Here is a 17,990-nt window from a genome sequence, read left to right as displayed (position 1 = left end):
TCATATTTTCACACATGATTTTTGAAACAAAATCACAGAAAGAGAGAGAGAAGAAGTCCCCTTCACTTACACAACTAAGATAAACTTCCTTGGAAGACAAATTTCCTTGGAAGTGTGGTTTGCAGTCAACTCTTTCCAATGTATGAATTCTACTGGCCTGCACTGGCTAAGCTTCAAAGGAGAAAATTAATCTGAACACTGTCTTTTTGAAAGAGCAACATAAAAATACTTTTTTCAATCAATGAAACAGAAGATACTATCCCTAAAGTCTATGGAACACTGAAGTACTCAGCCCAGATAATATCATTCAAACACAGATCATGTCAGTTATCATCAAAAACATGAAACCATAGTGATGCCTTAAGTTTTAGCTTTCGTATTTTTCAGATTCTGTGCTGCCTTGATGCATAACTCTGAACTTCATATAAAGTGATTGCAAGTTCTCTTCACAGGGTAATTAGACAAAACAATCCTTTTCCAGCCTGAGAACCAAGTACAGCCATTACAGCCTCCAGCCCAAAAAGCATAAACAAAGGTGAATTGAAGAGAGCAAACTGAGAGGATGGCATTTCCTAACCTGAGGCTGTAATTGAACAATTAACTCCAATATGCTAATGGACCAAAACTTATAAAAGTGTGAAACCTTATGAATGGTTGTCCATTTTGTGACCATTTTGGGTCCATCTTGAGTGTAGCCCTGGTCAGGCTCTTGTGCTGCCCAAGGTGTATCCTTTAAGGGCTTTTAATAAATATCTACTTTATTCTTTAACTCTGTCCAGCCTCTGTTCTAGGTCAGCCTCTCCAGGCATCAATAGAAGACCCTTGGGGAGTGACAGATCAGCTGGAAGGTCAGAAGAAAGCAGCAATCAGATACCAGCGGAAGGAACCAGTGGAGTCCCACAGAGGTTATGCACACATACTGATATGGCCTATTATCACAGGATGTCTCTCAAATTCCTGCTTAAATTGAACATTGCCTACTCCTAGCATAACCCTTGCAAACAGTGAGAAAGTGCCCTCATCCAAAACAGCACAGATGATGCTGATAAAAAGGATGCCAACTGCATTCTTTGGAACACAGAAGGAGATTCTGGCAAATGAAATGTACGTAAATAAATAAAAAAAAATTATTTAAATGTTGAAAATACTTCATTGAAGCACTAACTATTTCATGTTTTATGGAAACACCCTTTTTTAGTTTTGTTATTTCATGTTGCAGTTTCCACATCTGCAATGTATTGTAGACAAGTGCAAATAGTATGCCCAGAGACTAAATATATAGAAAATATGGGATTCAATTTTAACAGTGAAAATTTGCAAATATATGATTTATTTTAAACTTGAAAAGGCTACATGGTAAAATAGTCTCTGATATGTAAGCAACGTGACAATTTGTTTTTTGAGCTGACAGTCTATGACTGCTTTCACATTTAGGGAGTGCAATGACCTATTTTTAGACAGTAATACAATGTGATGCTAGCCCACATACACTAGCAGTCTGGCAAAGGCATTCTTAACTCCAGTTGCTTTTACTTCATACTGTGGGAAGTTCATTAGGAGGATGATACAGTTATATAACCATATTCTAGATATTTTTTGGTTCTTTTCCTGTACACCAGTAACGCCCTTTATGAGAATTATCTACTGCAATTCATAAACCACAGTACTTTAAAAGCTTAAAAAGTTTTTGAAGCCAGCTATGAAATTTGCTTTAAAAAGAACTTTCTGAAAAGCAATAATGAAAAGCAATTACAATTACAAAACAGAAATATTGATCAGTTTGCCTTATAGCCTTGATTCATTTTACAAAGAAACCAAAATTATTAGAAGAATTATTTTCTTATTCAAATTCCAATTATGTTCATTTGATTGATCTGTGCTTTATGAGCAACAGTAGTAGAAGTATAAATGAGTTACAGAGAAAAAGAAAAGCCTTTTTCAACAAAGGATCTGACACGATGATTTAAAAAACCCAGTCTGTAGAAATGGAAAACATAATCTTCTGAGGAAGTCAGCTTACTTCTGTCCCAGAAATAATACAGTGAAAAACACATTAAAATGGTGCACTACAATTTTGCACAAATAATGCAATGTTTTTGTCATTAACTCAAATTGCAACCCTTAGGAGTGTGCCTGACTCATATCACCTAATTTACACTGCAAATAAGTATTATTCCAGTTACCTCAATGAATTTGCTCCTCAGTTAACTAAAAGTAACTGGGATGAAAAGCAGGGAAATATGACAATCAATACCTCTTCCTCCCTTTTCATATCCAAAGCAGAATAAGACTTTCATTTCATAACTCACAGGGAAAAAATTAACCCCATTACCTGTTTCACAGAATCGCCCGGTGAAGTGCAGTGGGCAGTCACACTGGAATGAGGCGGCCCCAGTGGGCAGAGAGAGAGGGTGACACGTCCCTCCATTATGGCACAGTCCTTCCTGGCACACAGATGGCAATGCAGGGGAAATCTGAGAGGGCACACCAGGGTCAGGCAAGAGAGGCACATCAGAGGAAACCACAGGGAGTGCTGTTGATAGATGTGCGGGTACAGAGATTCTGAAAGGAGAGAGGCAACACATCAAAACAAAAAACCCTGTGAGATCTAATTTTTGTTACTGTACTTAAGCTTCAATTTATATTAGTTTGTTGTTTTTAAATAGAAATTCAGACTATACTTCAGAAAATATGAATACATTCCCAAACCTAGTCCCCATCCAAAAAACTAGCAAAAACACAGTGATGGTATTTTTTTCCTGTCAGGGAGCAAGGAATAGCCTTCATGCAAGAAGCACAGTTTTATGGGCTCTCAAAATTCATTTTTGGTTGATGTCAACAACAGTTTAAAAATAAACACAGGCTTCACTTATTAAATCACAGAATCACAGAATCACAGAATTTTCAAGACTGGAAGAGACCTATAAGATCATCTAGTCCAGCCGATGTTCTAACTGTTCAGCTAGATCATGGCAGCAAGTGCCACATCCAGTCTTTTTTTAAATTCTTCAAGGGATGATGCCTCTACCACCTCACTGGGTAAATGATTCCAGTTTCTGACCACTCTTTCTGTGAAGTATTTCCTTCTTACTTCTAACTTACATCTAGCTTGACGCAACTTGAGACTGTGTCCTCTTGTTCTATCCGTTGTCGCCCGGAGAAAGAGGCCGACCCCCAGCTCACTACAGCCACCCTTCAGGAAGTTGTAGAGAGTGATGAGGTCACCCCTTAGTCTCCTTTTCTCCAGGCTGAACAACCCCAGCTCCCTCAGTCGCTCTTCATATGGCTTGTGTTCCAAGCCCCTTATTAGTTTCGTTGCTCTCCTCTGGACACGCTCAAGTAACTCAACGTCCCTCTTAAAGTGAGGGGCCCAGAACTGGATACAGTACTCCAAGTGAGGCCTCACCAGTGCCGAGTACAGGGGAAGAATGACCTCTCTGTTCCTGCTGGCCACACCATTCCTGATACTGGCCAGGATGGCATTGGCCCTCTTGGCTACCTGGGCACACTGCTGGCTCATATTCAATCGACTGTCAACCAGCACCCCCAGGTCCCTTTCCACCTGGGCACTATCCAGCCACTCCATCCCCAGCTTGTATCGGTACAGGGGATTATTATGGCCGAAGTGCAATACTCATTGCTTGAAGTTACCAAAACTTGTAAGGCAGTTCTGTGAGAGACTTGCATATAAGTAGATGAAGCATGCATAGCAGAAGGGAAAAAGCTGTAGTACAGAAACACAGCATCTTTTAATTCACAGAAATATTGGGAAGAAAGGGGAAAGGTAAAGAAAAAGTAACTTTTTTGGTTTAATATCATCTGTTTGTCAACTGTGTTTGAAAGAAGCCTATATATTGGCTCCTGCTGTGCTCTTTCCTTTCTCTTGGGCACCTACTCTTGTATCAGCTAAAAATTTTGCTTCACCATGTTCTAGAGTTGTGAGTATGTCTTAAAAAGAAGCACTGGAAAGTGATGATGCACCAGTAGATTGCAACTGCAGAAACAAGGTAGGTGGGGAGGCATTCAGTGTGACAATGCATTCACCATTCCATGTATCTATCTAGCTTCTTAAGTCTAGTTTCCAAATTTTTTACATATCCCATTTACATGAAAACTGATTTTAATAATTTACTTTTTTGAAGACATATTTTAGAAAGCACCAACAAACTTCATAATATTCTGAAAAAAACTCTGCCCAACATAACACATCCCAGGTAAGTAAGTTGTCTGGTAATGTCACTATTAAAAATCTGCTTCTCTAAATTATAAATACAGCAAAATAAAAGGATACATGCCCACAGGCAGCTAGGAAAGAAAAGGAGGTGGACAGAGGAAGGAGATAAATAACTCAGGGCAAAGTAAATATCTAAGGGGACCCAAAGAAAGGCACTGTAACTGAGAAAGGACTGGAGCCTGGGAATGAACAAAAGGCATGCAGGGCTTATGTGACAGTAAAGAGAAGATGTGCAGAGCCATAATAGTAAGGAAAACATTAGAATGGGATACTGAAGCAGGGATGCATCCAAAACCAAAATAGCCAAAATACACACACTGTGGTGCTAAGCAATGAGGATTTCAAGGCAGCTATCTACTTTATATGAGAGAAAAGCATCCAAAAATATGGCAGTCATCAAGGTGGCTAAAAATAAATCCTTAAAATATTTTTGAGGCAGAGCACTTGCTAATAAAAGGCTTGAAACTTTTAGAAATTAATTGACTTGCTGTTTATTTCCATTTAGATGAATTGAATAATAACATTTCCATTTGTACAAATACAATGAAAACAACATAATTGCTGGATTTATAACAATACTTTTCTCCTAAGGGAAATAACTCTGTTGAGCTTCATGTAGGCTATTCCATTCAGAGCAGCATTAAGGGTGCATTAACAGGTCTTATCTTCTATCAGCAAGCACAGTAAATCTTCTATTTGCTAACACAGCAAATTAAAAATGCTTAGTCACCTGCTGGGATTACAATCTCTGATTAAAAGTAAATAAACCAAAAATCTTGATTTTTTCCCCAAGCATAACCTAAATGTTGTAGAAACTCTGAACTAATAGCAGGTTTACATAAAGATGTAGACATTTACAGGAGGAATTTATTAGGAGCAATTACTGGTATTTGTTGATTTTTCTGTTACTGCTGAAAAAAAAGTAGTCCACAAAAACTACATAAAACCTGGGGAATTAACACAGTATAAACGAAGCTCTTACTACTAGCTATTAGAGAGACCATTTTTCTAATGACAGATAATCCTATTTGACCACTGCAAATTTACTCCTCTGAACCTGGTCCCAGCTACTGTCAGAGGTAAAATGCTGAACAAGAGGGAGAGCTGTCTGACTGGCAGGTGCATTCTTGTCTCTGCTGAAAGCACTGATTTCCAGCTGTGGAAGTCTCACATCCCCTTTCTGATGGGAAGCTACTGTTTTTCTCTAAAACAGAATCACAGCAGTGCGCTTTAAATGAAATTTTATGATCGCAAGTAATGCAGCCTTGCTTCATGTTTTGGTTGACATTCTAATCTGCAGAGGAGAAAGGAAAGCTACTTGGTAGGCTGATTTCTCCCCGGTTCATTTGCTAATTTTTCACAGTATGTCAGCCTTTGCAGTGTTGTTCTGGATGTTTTGCTTCTAGATGGTGCCTGACCGTGTTGGTGCCAGCACTGCTTCCAGGCTCCCCGCAGCTCCCTGCCTCGCCACAGAAGCAGGGAAGGCTTTGCTGGGGCTGCTCAGTGGGGCAAACACCTGCAGCTGCGCTCACAAGCCGTTCAGGCTCTGCTGGGAATATGCAATGGCCTCGGCTCAATGAATTTTAACTAAAACTATTTGAAGAAAGAGCTGGGAAGCATTTAAAGTAAAATAGTAATTGAGGTGTTGAAAGTTTTGACAAAGTGTAACAAAAATATATCAAGCAAAACTTGATTCACTGTTACTCTGCAACAAGGCTACAATTTTATATTTGTTTTTATTCTTTTTCAATTTCCCAGCCTGTCACTGCCTCTCAGGTCAATAATGCACACAAAGATCTTCTAATTTGCTGCAAGCATCAACACATTGTTTTTAATCTTACAATGACCTCAGAATGCTGAGTTTTAAAGGCCTGCAAGCTTGTGCTTCATAGCTGAGTGCATGTAAACTTGAAAGGCTTGTCTAAACAAAGACAATAGTGCGATTTAAAGTCTTGTTTATTTTATATTACATTGTTTGCCATTCATGAGATGTATGATGAACTGAATGGCGGGAATATAGTACTTAGAGGTCATGTTCAACATTATGTTATTAAACTAAAAGCACACATACCCAGACCAGCTGTGCTTCCCTCTCCCATACACTCCTCTCTCCAGTAAGAGCCTGAAACTATCAGTGTGTGAAGTCAGAGGCACTGCAGCTCAAAAAGCGAACACAACCTCTGGGATGCCCTGCTCTGTGCTGACCCGGCAGAGAGGGGCTCAGCCGCGACAGGGCTGAGCTGTGTGCTGCCAGTTTAGCCCCTGCACCAGGGCCAGGAGAGTTGCTCAGCCTGAAGAAAGGAAGGCTCTGGGGATTCTGGTAATTTGTAAAAATACCTGAGGGAAAAGACAAAGGGAAAGAATGTAAGCATATGCCTCTTGCTGGTGGCCAAGACACACAGCAATGGACACAAACTGAAATGCAAGAAATTCCACCTAAATTTAAGAGAGCTTTTTTTCTTTTTTTCCCAGGGTGATCTTTTTATATGATGGACTTCAAACTGAGACCTGCAAAGGGAGCACACTTTTCCCCCAAGCAATTCATTATCTGGCCTATGGCAGATGTGTCTACAGAAGCACTCTGACATTTCCCATGAAGCAGGTTGATGAGACAAGCAATGGCACGGGAGTCCCCATGATATGATAACATCTCCACAGCCTATATCTTCTGGTACTTATGCACTTAACATTTTATTACTGGAGTAATGGATTTAGCCTTATCTGATATGAGTGGGATAAGGCAGTTTGTATTTTTATCTTGTCAATAAAGTAGTTGGTGCTGGGAAGCAACTGCTTTTATTTGCAGTTTTCTTCAGTGTACATCATCCATTTTTCTTAGGTTGTGACAGAATATTATTTTAAGTGAACATTTTAGAATTTGGAGCCAAAAGAAGGATTTTTCAAGGGCATTAACATGCATGGCATAATTTCAAAGTTTATGAAACTGAAAACAACTGCACTTCATGGACATGTTGGTTTAAACAGGAATAAATACCTAGTACCTCGAATATAATTTGGCAGGAATTAATAAAGCCTTTTACAGGCTGTTTATTTCACTGTTCACAACCATGTCAAGCAGAGTACTTTAAATGGCGTCTCACTGATTTCAATGAATCCACAGAGCAGTGTATCTGTGCACTTACCCTCCTGGAGACACCATTTACATCACTCAACACAGTAATTGGGAAAACAATTCAAGAGCTTACCAGATATGGATTGTTTATATTCTGCAGTTCATATGTGAATCTGATTTCCTCACTCATGACAATTTTTGTTTTAGTTGGAAGTGCTGGGGGTCAGTTTTCTGAATAGAGATGATATATGCTCAGGCATATCTCTTAAAAAATTAAATTTTCAGTGTATGTTCCAGACTGTGAGCCCAGCTTCCTCCTCCTACAAGCCACAACATTTGGTAGCAGAACTCAGTGATACTGTAGTTGCAGCTTTCCATTAAAAATTCACAACTGGAATAACATCATTATTTGCAAGTGGTTTTGCACACACAGAATCTCATTTAAGGGTGCAAACTCTTAGCAATGCAAAAAATATATTCAATATACAATGCAGTCAAGGATGTGAGAGTGAAATTAACAGATATAATGAAGCTGATGAAAGCTGTTTACAAATATGAAGGAAAAATTTAAACTCCAGGATACATAATGGGGCTAGATATGGGAAGCAATGTCAGTTACAGACAGATGAAAGCAGAAAGAGGAAAAGAAAATACATGTACTGAACCATATTCCTGTTTTTTCCCCCAAAGTATATAGATTCCATGAACTTTGCAATGGATAAATAAGTTATTGGAGCAACAATATGTTGAAATTTTAATGGAAAAAACCTTTCTAAACTAGACATTGAAGTGAGTGTTCCTTAGATGATACTTGAAAAACACCCTTAGTCCGCAAGTTTAGGACAATTGTTAAAACAATGGTTTTGCTAAAACGGAAGAACTGAATTTCTGTATCAAATTCAGTCATGTTTTTACTTGGCTTGCTTGAAGAAATAAGGGAGCATTAAATCTTTCAGTTCTTCACACTGATCTTTACTTAAGCTTAAAAGATTACATGTGCCAATGATCCAAACATTAACTCAAAAAAAAAAAAAAAGGAAAGAAGTCAAACTACTGAGCACTGAGTGGACCAGTGTGTAAATCTTACTCTTTCTGAAGTTAAAACAAATCTCAAATTTGTGTGAACTTCAGCTTTCTCTTTTACATTTAGTCAATAATCACAGTTGGAAAACCTCTTACCAGTTTCATCTTAGCTGCTATTTAGAAAAAGAGCACTTCAGAGGCCTAAGCACAGCATCTTTTTGTTGATTTCTGCAACTACTTTTGTTTCTTAGAACTGGTGGTTTTGAAAGGAAATAAATATGTCCATTCTCTCTTTGAAGATTCTTTCAGCAGATGAAAAATGTAATTTTGTTTTTTAATATGACACTGTACTTTTCCTTCTGAAAGGCTCTGTAAAATTAGAATATAAGCATTCTGTTCCAGTCCTAAATGGCTGACTAAATTGTACTGGTTAAATTGAGTTCCTGTATCTGAGATGCTATGACAACTATCCCAAAAATCACAATTCCAGAATGGAGCCACTTCTGTTTACCAAAGATTCTATCTAAGTTCAAGCAGTTCATCACCTCATTGATGCCACCTATAATTTAGACTCCAAAATGCATGATCTGCCTATACAATATTATTGCACAATGTGTCTGTGAGGGATTAAGGAGGAGCACTTCTAGATCCTGAATATGTAATTGATTTCCTAAGCAATAATTCATTCAGACAAGACTTCTGCATTGTAATTTTTGGGGCTATAGTAGCCAAACTTTGGTCTTTGCCCACAGTGAATATTCTCCAGATGGGTAATACCCTGCATTGACAAGAAAAAATCCTTAAATGCTTCAACACATATGCTTAAAAAACAATTAACACAGTGGAAAAATACAAATCTGTACTCAGGTAAATATTCTAGCCCAAGGGATGGGGAACCATATGTGAACACTTGTCCTTTATCTGTTCAACCCAGTCAATGCTTACTTCATGCAGGACAGAACAGACAAACAGACTGCTTTGGGGAGTTCTTACAGCACTTCTGGAAGGTGTTTATAATGCCACCAAGCTAAGGACAGAACTGAAGTCAAGAATCTGATAAACCAGAAGAGTGCTCTTATCACTGATCTGAGGAATAAAAACAGAAAGAAGGGATGTATCAATAGTGGATCTCTCTTTTACAGTCTCATCTCAACTTCTTCTGGGAATATTTAGGAGATATTGTTCTCTCTGAGACACTCCTGTAAAATAGAGGCATTCTCAGATCCTAACAAGTGTGAGGAGGACTCTTAACACAATCAGGATGCTTCCAGAAATGAATGGCAGGCTGGAAAATCAATGTACCCTGATTGCATTAGAGATAAAGTGCAGTTTTGAGAGTACATGGTTTGCTTTTAGAGGTCTCACATAAGAATAGTTTAGGCCTTTAAATTATTTTTACACATGAACTGCCTTATTTCTTTTAGGATTAGCTTCCCCATGTGCTGAAAATAGTTCTTACCCGCTTAATAAGAGTAGGAAGATTTACATTTGTGGTTTCCACTGGGATAGAGTCACAGTAGCAACTGTGGGTCTGTGCTTTGGACCCTACTGAGAACAGTGTTGGTAATATAGAGATGTTTCAGTTGCTGCCACACAGTGTTTGCACAGTCAGGGCCTTTCCTTCTCCTCACCCCACGGCACCAGTGAGCAGGCTGGGAGGGCACAAGGAGATGAAAGGGCACACAGCCTGATCCCAACAGCCCAAAGGGACACCCCGTCATAATCAGCTGATTGTGCTGGGTCACAACCAGCATATAAAGCTGGCTGAAGAAGAAGGAACATTTGGGGTGGTGGCATTTGTCTTCCCAAGTCAATGTTTCAAATGATGGAGCAGTGCTTTCCTGGAGATGGCTGAGCCTCCACCTGCCTGTGGAAAGTGATGACTGAATTCCTGGTTTTGCTTTGCTTGTCCATGGCTTAGCTTTACCTATTGAACTGCCTTTATCTCCACAAGTTTTCTTACTTATACCGTTTGATTTTCTCCCCATTCCCACCAGAGAGTGCTGAGCAAGTGGCTGAGTGGGGGTTAGTTCCTGGCTGAGGTTAAACCATGACATTTTATAAATGTTAATTAAGATTCCTGTGTAGAAAGCATTTTTCTATTCAAGGACTCTGTTACTGGAAAGAAATAGGAATTTAAAAAAGCATTCTGTTTCACACACTCTAAAAATTAACATAGAAGTTGTCCTGAAAGCAAGAGGAGAACTATATGTAGAGATTATTAGTACAGAAAGAGTTAAAAATGCAGAGTACTGTTATGTATCATTTAGTCTTTCTTCCAGACTTAATTTCTAATTATATCTTAATGCTGGAGAATGGCTGACATGCATAAACACAAACATCATTTATTCATCAGTAATTTGGCATTTAATTAAAATATTACTGCATTCTCATTGAATGCATAAGAAAGAATGTTGTAAATATGACAGGTCAAAAAATCTCTGTAATATTAAATGAGAGAATGAAAAAAAACAGTACTTGAAACATCCTCAATAGAATTTTACAAGCTAATTTACAAAATAAGGAACTAAAATAATAGACTTCATGTAATTTTTTTCTGTGAGGAAGAAATGATTTTACAATCAATAAAATGCATGACAGGTGAGAGAGTAAACAACAGCCCATAGTTAAACTGGATATAAGGGTTTATTTAAGAACTGATGAGAATAGAGCTGTTACCCTAGTTGTTTCTCATGCACTCCCCCATGCCCTCAGCTCCCCCATGCCCTGCTTTGTTCACTGGGTTTCCACTTCCACTTGTAGCAGGGAGGTTGCTGGTGGTTTGAGAAGCTTGAGTGGAAAGTCATGTTGATTCACATTGAGCTGCTGTCTGTAGTAATTGGTCTTGACTGCTGCCAGCCACAGTCCCTGTGCATCCCCTGGTATTCATCTCCAGGCATCTCTCTTATCTTCCGTATCCTCCCCCACTTCCAGGACCTTTCTTCCAGCCAGGAGGTTTACCTTCTTTCCTGGCCAGGCTCAAGTCATCTGGGACCTCAACTTTTAGCCAAAACCGATGATAAATGATGAGAGTGGCTGGTGAGCTCTTCTGTCACCACTCTCATGCCCTTGGGCGAATCCCATCCGGCCCATCAGACTTCAGAGTGTCTAAGTGGCTCAGCAGGTCACTAATTACTTTCTCCTGGATTGCAGGGGGTCTGTTCTGCCCCTACCAGATCAGGCAGCTGGTTGCCCTGAGGATAACTGGTCTTTCTATTAAAGACTGAGGTAAAGAAGGAGTTAAGTACCTCAGACTTTTCCTCTTTCTAGGTGACAGTGTTCCCTTCCAAGGAAATGGAGACTTTTTTTTTCCTTTTGCTGTTAATGTATTTATGAAAACACTTTTTATTACCTTTCACAGCAGTGGCCAGATTGAATTCTAGCGGAGCTTTTTGCCTCTCTAATTTTCTCTCTACACGACCTAATGATATCCTTGTACTCTTCGTGATCTTCCTGCCCCTTCTTCCAAACGTCTTAAACTCTCTTTTTGTTCTAAGCTCCTGTGAAAGCTTCCTGTTCAGCCAGGCCACCCTTCTTCCCCACTGGCTCATCACATAATGGTAATCTCCTCTTTCTTATTAAAGAGGACCACTTTGTTATTAAATACTGTTTTCTAAGGGACTTTCTGAAATAGGGTACTGAAGAGGCGCCCAAAGTCCACCCTCTGTGAGTTCAAGGTAGAGGTTTAGTTGATGTCCTACCTTACATCACTGGGAATTTAAAATTCTACCATTTCATGGTTGTCCCAGATGGTCTCCAACCACCAGTAGTCTCTCTGTGCAGAAATACAGTGTGAGATCAGTCTCTTAAATGATGCTTTTATCTCAAGTCACTTTATTAACTGCAGGCTTCAGGGTCTGTTACTATTGTTTGGTCCAGACATTGTCAAAGTGTACAACCACTTGTATTGATTGAAGTAGGAGGTGTCTGTTTAAGAATTAAAAAGTTCAATTTTGGATATTCATATAAGTGTCCTTTTATCTGCTGGCTGCTATTGTTTACAATTTAATTTTTTTTTCCCTACAGCACTATCATATTTTAGCATGTCCCAGTGTAAGATGCAATGCTGGTAGATGACATCCCCTTCTTGAAATGACTGTAAGGGTACACTAAACAATGTTATGTTCTTACTAGTGGGATTTTCCTAAAGGAAGACTGTTAAATGCTAATATAAGTAATATTTATCTTTCATGAAATTGGAAAACTATTTAAATTTTACCCCAAATGTGTTTTTGCAATAAACACTAACTTTATGTGAGAGTGAACAAATACTCTCACAAACATGTTGAGAGCACCAAGAAAAACCATCAATAACAAAGTAATTAAGTTTGATACTTATGACCTCATGTTCAATCTCTTTTGGATTCCTAATTCTCCAAGGCATCAAAATGCCAACCAATATAGTCTTTTTCCTCCTAAATAGTTGAAGAAATTTCATTTGCAAATAAAACTCTAGGACAGAATTCACTTTGTCAAATATTATCTGCCTAAGAGATTTGAAACTTGACTGAGATGACCACCGTGGTTCTCCCCATAGATAATCTATATGCAGAGAGGTATCTCCAGCTCATCACATTCTAAAAAGAGTAAACAACTTTCTCCATCCACAGAAATGGTACTAAATAAAACAACTGTGATGAGTGAGGAAAATTTCCTACTTCTGCTCACTGTGTGACACTTAAAATCATTTGTGTTTTGATTATACAGCTGAAAAACATCCCAAACCACTTTTACATATGGAAAACCCTTCCTAAAAGCATTTCCTAAAAATCATATGCCTTTACAGCAGAGAATGGAGCTTACCTTACCTTTTTATAACCTAAAGTAATCTTTCTAACATTTTAAGCAGCTTAAGTTTGCAATGAAGGGACTGCTGTTATTTTACATGTATAACAGAATGTAACTCTAACCTAGGAAAATGTTAAAACATGGAGTGATAGTAACAGGCAACATTATCAAGACTGAGAAGTTTCATTTTTAGTGTGAAGGACAGGAAGAAAAATAACAGTCCACAGACAAGAAATAAGGAAGCTCCAGATGCCTTGTCAGCAAATTTCTGTCTTTTCCTCCAGTATGTGAGCAATATTCAAAACTGCACAGGAAATAAGATCAAGGGCAGCAGAACATGCCACTGCTCTGCATTAAACTATTCACTTTTGATTAAGATGATGAATAACTAAGGAATAGTTAAGGAGTTGAGTTACATTGATGTGGATTATTTGACAGAAAAATTTTATAAATGGATTATTCACGCCCTTCCATCTTCTTATCAACCCAAAGATGTAAGAGGGCAAGATCACAGTGAGGTAGAAAACATAATGAACTAAAACTATGTTATATTGAAATTATCAGGCAATCATGCTGTTTCAGAGTAATATTGGAAATTTTAGATATTTTGCATCCATTGATCCTAACAGCTTTTGTTTATCTTAAGCACTACCTGAACCCAACTACTATGTCATTGATGGGTTGGGTACCTGGCTATGACCTGGCAATAGGCAACACCACTTGTAAAACTAATTGTTCTTTCCAACTACAAAACAAGTCCCAAAACAAGTATCAAAACAAGAGTAAAAAAGAAACCTGAGGAAAATCTGGGAAATTTTTCTCAATGGCAGAGAACACGTCTCATTTTCACCTTCAAACTGAGCTATATTCTTCAGGCATTCTTTCTTGAGTAACTTTAAATCATGAAGGGCAGCTATATTTAAAGCATTGGTATTAGTCATTTAAGAGGGTCATTCTATCAAAGCAGGTCAGATTTAATAATATCAGCCAAATTCTCATCATTGTATCAACAAAACAACCTTATGAATGCAACCAAGCCGTCAAAAGATGTAAGATGTATGTTTTGCTTACTTTCTTAATTAAAAAAAAACAACTTGCTTTCCTTGTGAAAAATTTAGACAACTCATTCAGTAATCAAGACTTAAAATGTCTAAGCTGTACATTTAAATTTTGAAAAAAAAACGCACCAAGGCCAGTAGATTGTGCTCAGCCATCTGCAATTGGCTTAGGAGGCCTTAGGAGGTACAAATATACCTTTTAATGTAAAAAATAGTAATTTTATTCAATTAATCCAACTTGATAAAAATCTGTCAATGGTTGCAGGGCCATATTCCCAAATTAGAGAATTTACCTTAGTCTGTTTGTATAAGAAAGTTATTCTGAGGGGAAAAATTATTTATTGTAAATAAAACTAATCTCACTTGCAACCAGAACTATCTCACCACTTAAAAGAGTTTTGAATGCTGCCAAATTTTTTTCATATACTTTATGTCAGTCAAGAATACTTTATATCTTCTGGTTTATGGAATGGATTTTTTAATTGATAAATTCTGGAAGCCAGTTACTGATGTCACACTTGTGTTTATAGTGCTCAGAAGAGATTTAATCATTTCCTATCATTTCCATACCATACTAACTCAATTTTATAACATCAGTGAACTATGTTAGACAGTTAGTTCTAAGAAATTAATGCATTTTCAATTGACTAATGTAATTTGGCTTCCAGCCTTCATCCTTACAGATGTAAAAATTTCACATTATATCTTGCTATTTAAATAAGGATTTTTTTGGCAGTAAAGGAATGCCAAGTCACTTTTTTTTTTTTTTGTCAAGTAGGACCTTGTATGGGTTCTAGCAGTGCAGCATCATCTCCTATCTACCCCTTAATTTTAGCATGGGTCCAGAGAGGGAAAATGGAGAAATCTGTCTTCAGAAAACTGGTCAGAAGAACCTATATCTCAAAAAATTAATGCACTGCTTAGAGACAGGTATTTTTTTAAAATTGATTTTCTTTATGTTCATGTTTTGTTTTTGGCACTGTTGGCAATTTTAACAGCTCTTGATTTTATGGGCTGAAAACCTTCCTTCTCCCCATACATAGATAAATTACCTTAGATTCCTGCTATTGCCAACAATTGCTTTATTGAAACTTCAGAGTTTCAAAAGAAATCTGTATACCCATAACTAATACTGTGTCTAGAAATTTGCCAATGACTTTAGAAGTATGTGGGTAGGAGCTGAACGAGAAGAAACAAATCCCAAACTTATCTTTATATTAAATAGTAATTTTGAGCAAATTTTCAAAAATATACATGAAAATGTAAAAACACCTACAGTTTATCACAGATGAAGCAGCATTTCTCTATTCTCTCTACATTCTATACATTACAGAACTTGGCCTTCTGAGAGTCAGAATTTCTTATTTATAAATATTCATTTTAAAGTTTACACATATACTCTCAATTTCTTATGCTTCTGATTTCTGCTTTTCATATGCCAGTGTATTTGAATGTAAAAAAAAAGGACTTTTACTTCTCACAAATATATCAAGGTCTGTCTTGAGTTTTAGGCTACATTTCTGAAGAATTTCTTCCTTAGCCAAGAGCTGCAATTTCACTTTTAAAGAAGGAAGGAGAAAAAAGGAAAGGATACAAAAGGATTTAAAGCTGTTCTTTTTCTGAATAGTTATTTGCAGAGCGATCAATAGCGTTGGGGGTTTTTAGCTGTTATGTCAGTGCTTTATGGCTGCAGGGGGCACTGATGCACTGCTTATCTACCGTACTGCAGAGCAGGAGTCAGGACATGATTAAACAGTCCTGCAGGTTACAGATTCAGAAAAAAACACATAAACTATTTATAATTAATTTAGGTCTTGAGAAATTAGGCAATTGTAAAATATTTATATGAGTTTTGGAGGGAAATTCATGTTTCTTTTACTGGTTAATATATTTGTTTTTCTGCTGCAATCCAGTGGTTGTGGAGATAAGAATGTTTTCTTAACTTTACAACCAAGGTCCTTTGAAGGATGATATATCTTTCTAGTCTTGCATTACTTAATATTACAGCCTTAAACAAACAATCCCTGTCCTGCACAGAAAATAAAATTTTGCTTAGTATCTCTCCAGAGAAGCCTATTTATTCACTGTAGATAATAGCTTCCTCATATATATATTAATCAGCCAATACATATACTACCTGATTCACCAAGTCACTTAGGTAGGAACTTATTGCAACAAGAAATAATTATATTTGTAAAGAAATAATTACATATTAATTCCATTTATTTAATATTTTATATTATAGAACCTAGGAGTGAGGGCATCTAAGATGCAGAGATTTCTTGATAATAAGGATGTAAGACAATTTATGATTCAGCAACACACATCAGATATGCAGACATGTCTCATTATGTGTTTTACATTTATTCGTTACTGCTTATTTATTCTTTAATTCCTTTCTGCACATAATCACTCTTTTTCTTTTTAATGCAGATTACATTAGAGTTCAATCTCTTCTGTTCTTCTCACGTCTTAGCACTTCCTGCACTTACAACTGTACTAACGTATGGCTGCTTAGAGAACCCTTTCTAGAAAGACATGAAGTGTAATCGTAACAAAGCAACAGGAAGAAGCCACCACTTCAATTGGTAGTTTGCACCAATTATCATCATTTATAACCACAGCTATTCTGGGGGGTTATTATCAATTCAGACCTTCAGTTACAAATTTCAGCCATTGGTTCTAACTAGCTGGTCTCTGCAGAGCCAAAGAAACCTACTCTGCATCCTGTGCTTCTCTTCATTAAAGAAGGGTGATGCCTTTGTATACACAATAATCCCCGCAGTCATCCTTCAGCAAAAACACACTGATTTACTCAAATATCTTTACGCATCCCTTTTTATAAAAAAAAATCACCAATTTCTTTGAGGGTTTTTGAATTATATCTTTCATCTTTTATGGTTTCTGGGTTCTGCTGCATTGTACATCAGGACACAATGAAATACGGTACAACCAATATCACAATCAATAGTGTACACAGAGAGGAAATTGTTTTCCTCCTTTCTTGCTTACACACACAGAAATCACATTTATCATTTTGATCCAGAAGCTTACATTGAGTTGCTTGTCTAATTAACTAAAAGTAACTCTTCAGGACATCGCTCTCCCTTTGCGGTTTGGCCTGCTTAAAGTAATTCAGATATGAAGCTTTGTACAAAATTACTTTCAAAAAGTTACTAATATTGCCTTTTTTCAGGCTTTTCAACTACATCTGCAATGTTTGAGCAATTTTAGATTAGTTTTATTTTAAGTACCTTTTATTAAGTTAACTGCATATTAATATATAGAATTTTGATTTATAGAATATAAGGGACATCTTTAAAAAAAAACCCCATTTTAAAAATTTTGATTCTTGATGATTTTTTGACTTGAAACAAACCATTGTTATAAAAAGTGCTCTGCGAAAGAGAAGTTCAAACAGTCTTTTTAACTATGGAAAAAACACAAAATAGAGGAATATTATTTGTGATGGATTTTATTTTCTATAAATTCACAGAAGGTTATATAATGATGATTGTTTCACTTTTAGCTTTGTTAAATGAGATTTTTCCAAAGCCACAAATACTTTATAAGTCACAGAGTCCACGTTCTATTCACCAACACAGTGAAGGACGTAGAATGGACACCAGCAGAATGTTGCCAGACAGAATAAAACTGAACTTCCAAACTTTTCTCTTGTTATTCTGACTGTCAGCAGTTGAAAGTAACTCTGAAGATTTCTTATTACTTCTGTACAAAATTTAAAAGTCAAAGAGAAAGTATTATACCAATTCAAGTTTGCAGTAGGCAAATTATTTCTTTCAGGGTGACTTTC

General features: G+C 37.1%; 1 protein-coding gene across 1 annotated transcript in view; it reads right to left on the bottom strand.

The window, feature by feature from the left end:
• EYS (eyes shut homolog) overlaps nucleotides 1-17,990 on the bottom strand; it is a 703,265-nt gene that overhangs the window by 186,752 nt on the left and 498,523 nt on the right. The window contains exon 37 of the mRNA XM_059467250.1: nucleotides 2,333-2,562. Within this exon, the coding sequence (XP_059323233.1) occupies nucleotides 2,333-2,562 (230 nt within the window). The remainder of the gene's footprint in view (nucleotides 1-2,332; nucleotides 2,563-17,990) is intronic.

The sequence above is a fragment of the Ammospiza nelsoni genome, chromosome 3 (genome assembly GCF_027579445.1).
Source record: "Ammospiza nelsoni isolate bAmmNel1 chromosome 3, bAmmNel1.pri, whole genome shotgun sequence".
NCBI classification, from domain to species: Eukaryota; Metazoa; Chordata; class Aves; order Passeriformes; family Passerellidae; genus Ammospiza; species Ammospiza nelsoni.
Note: the sequence above shows the minus strand (reverse complement) of the source record. Positions and strands in the feature narration are given on the sequence as shown.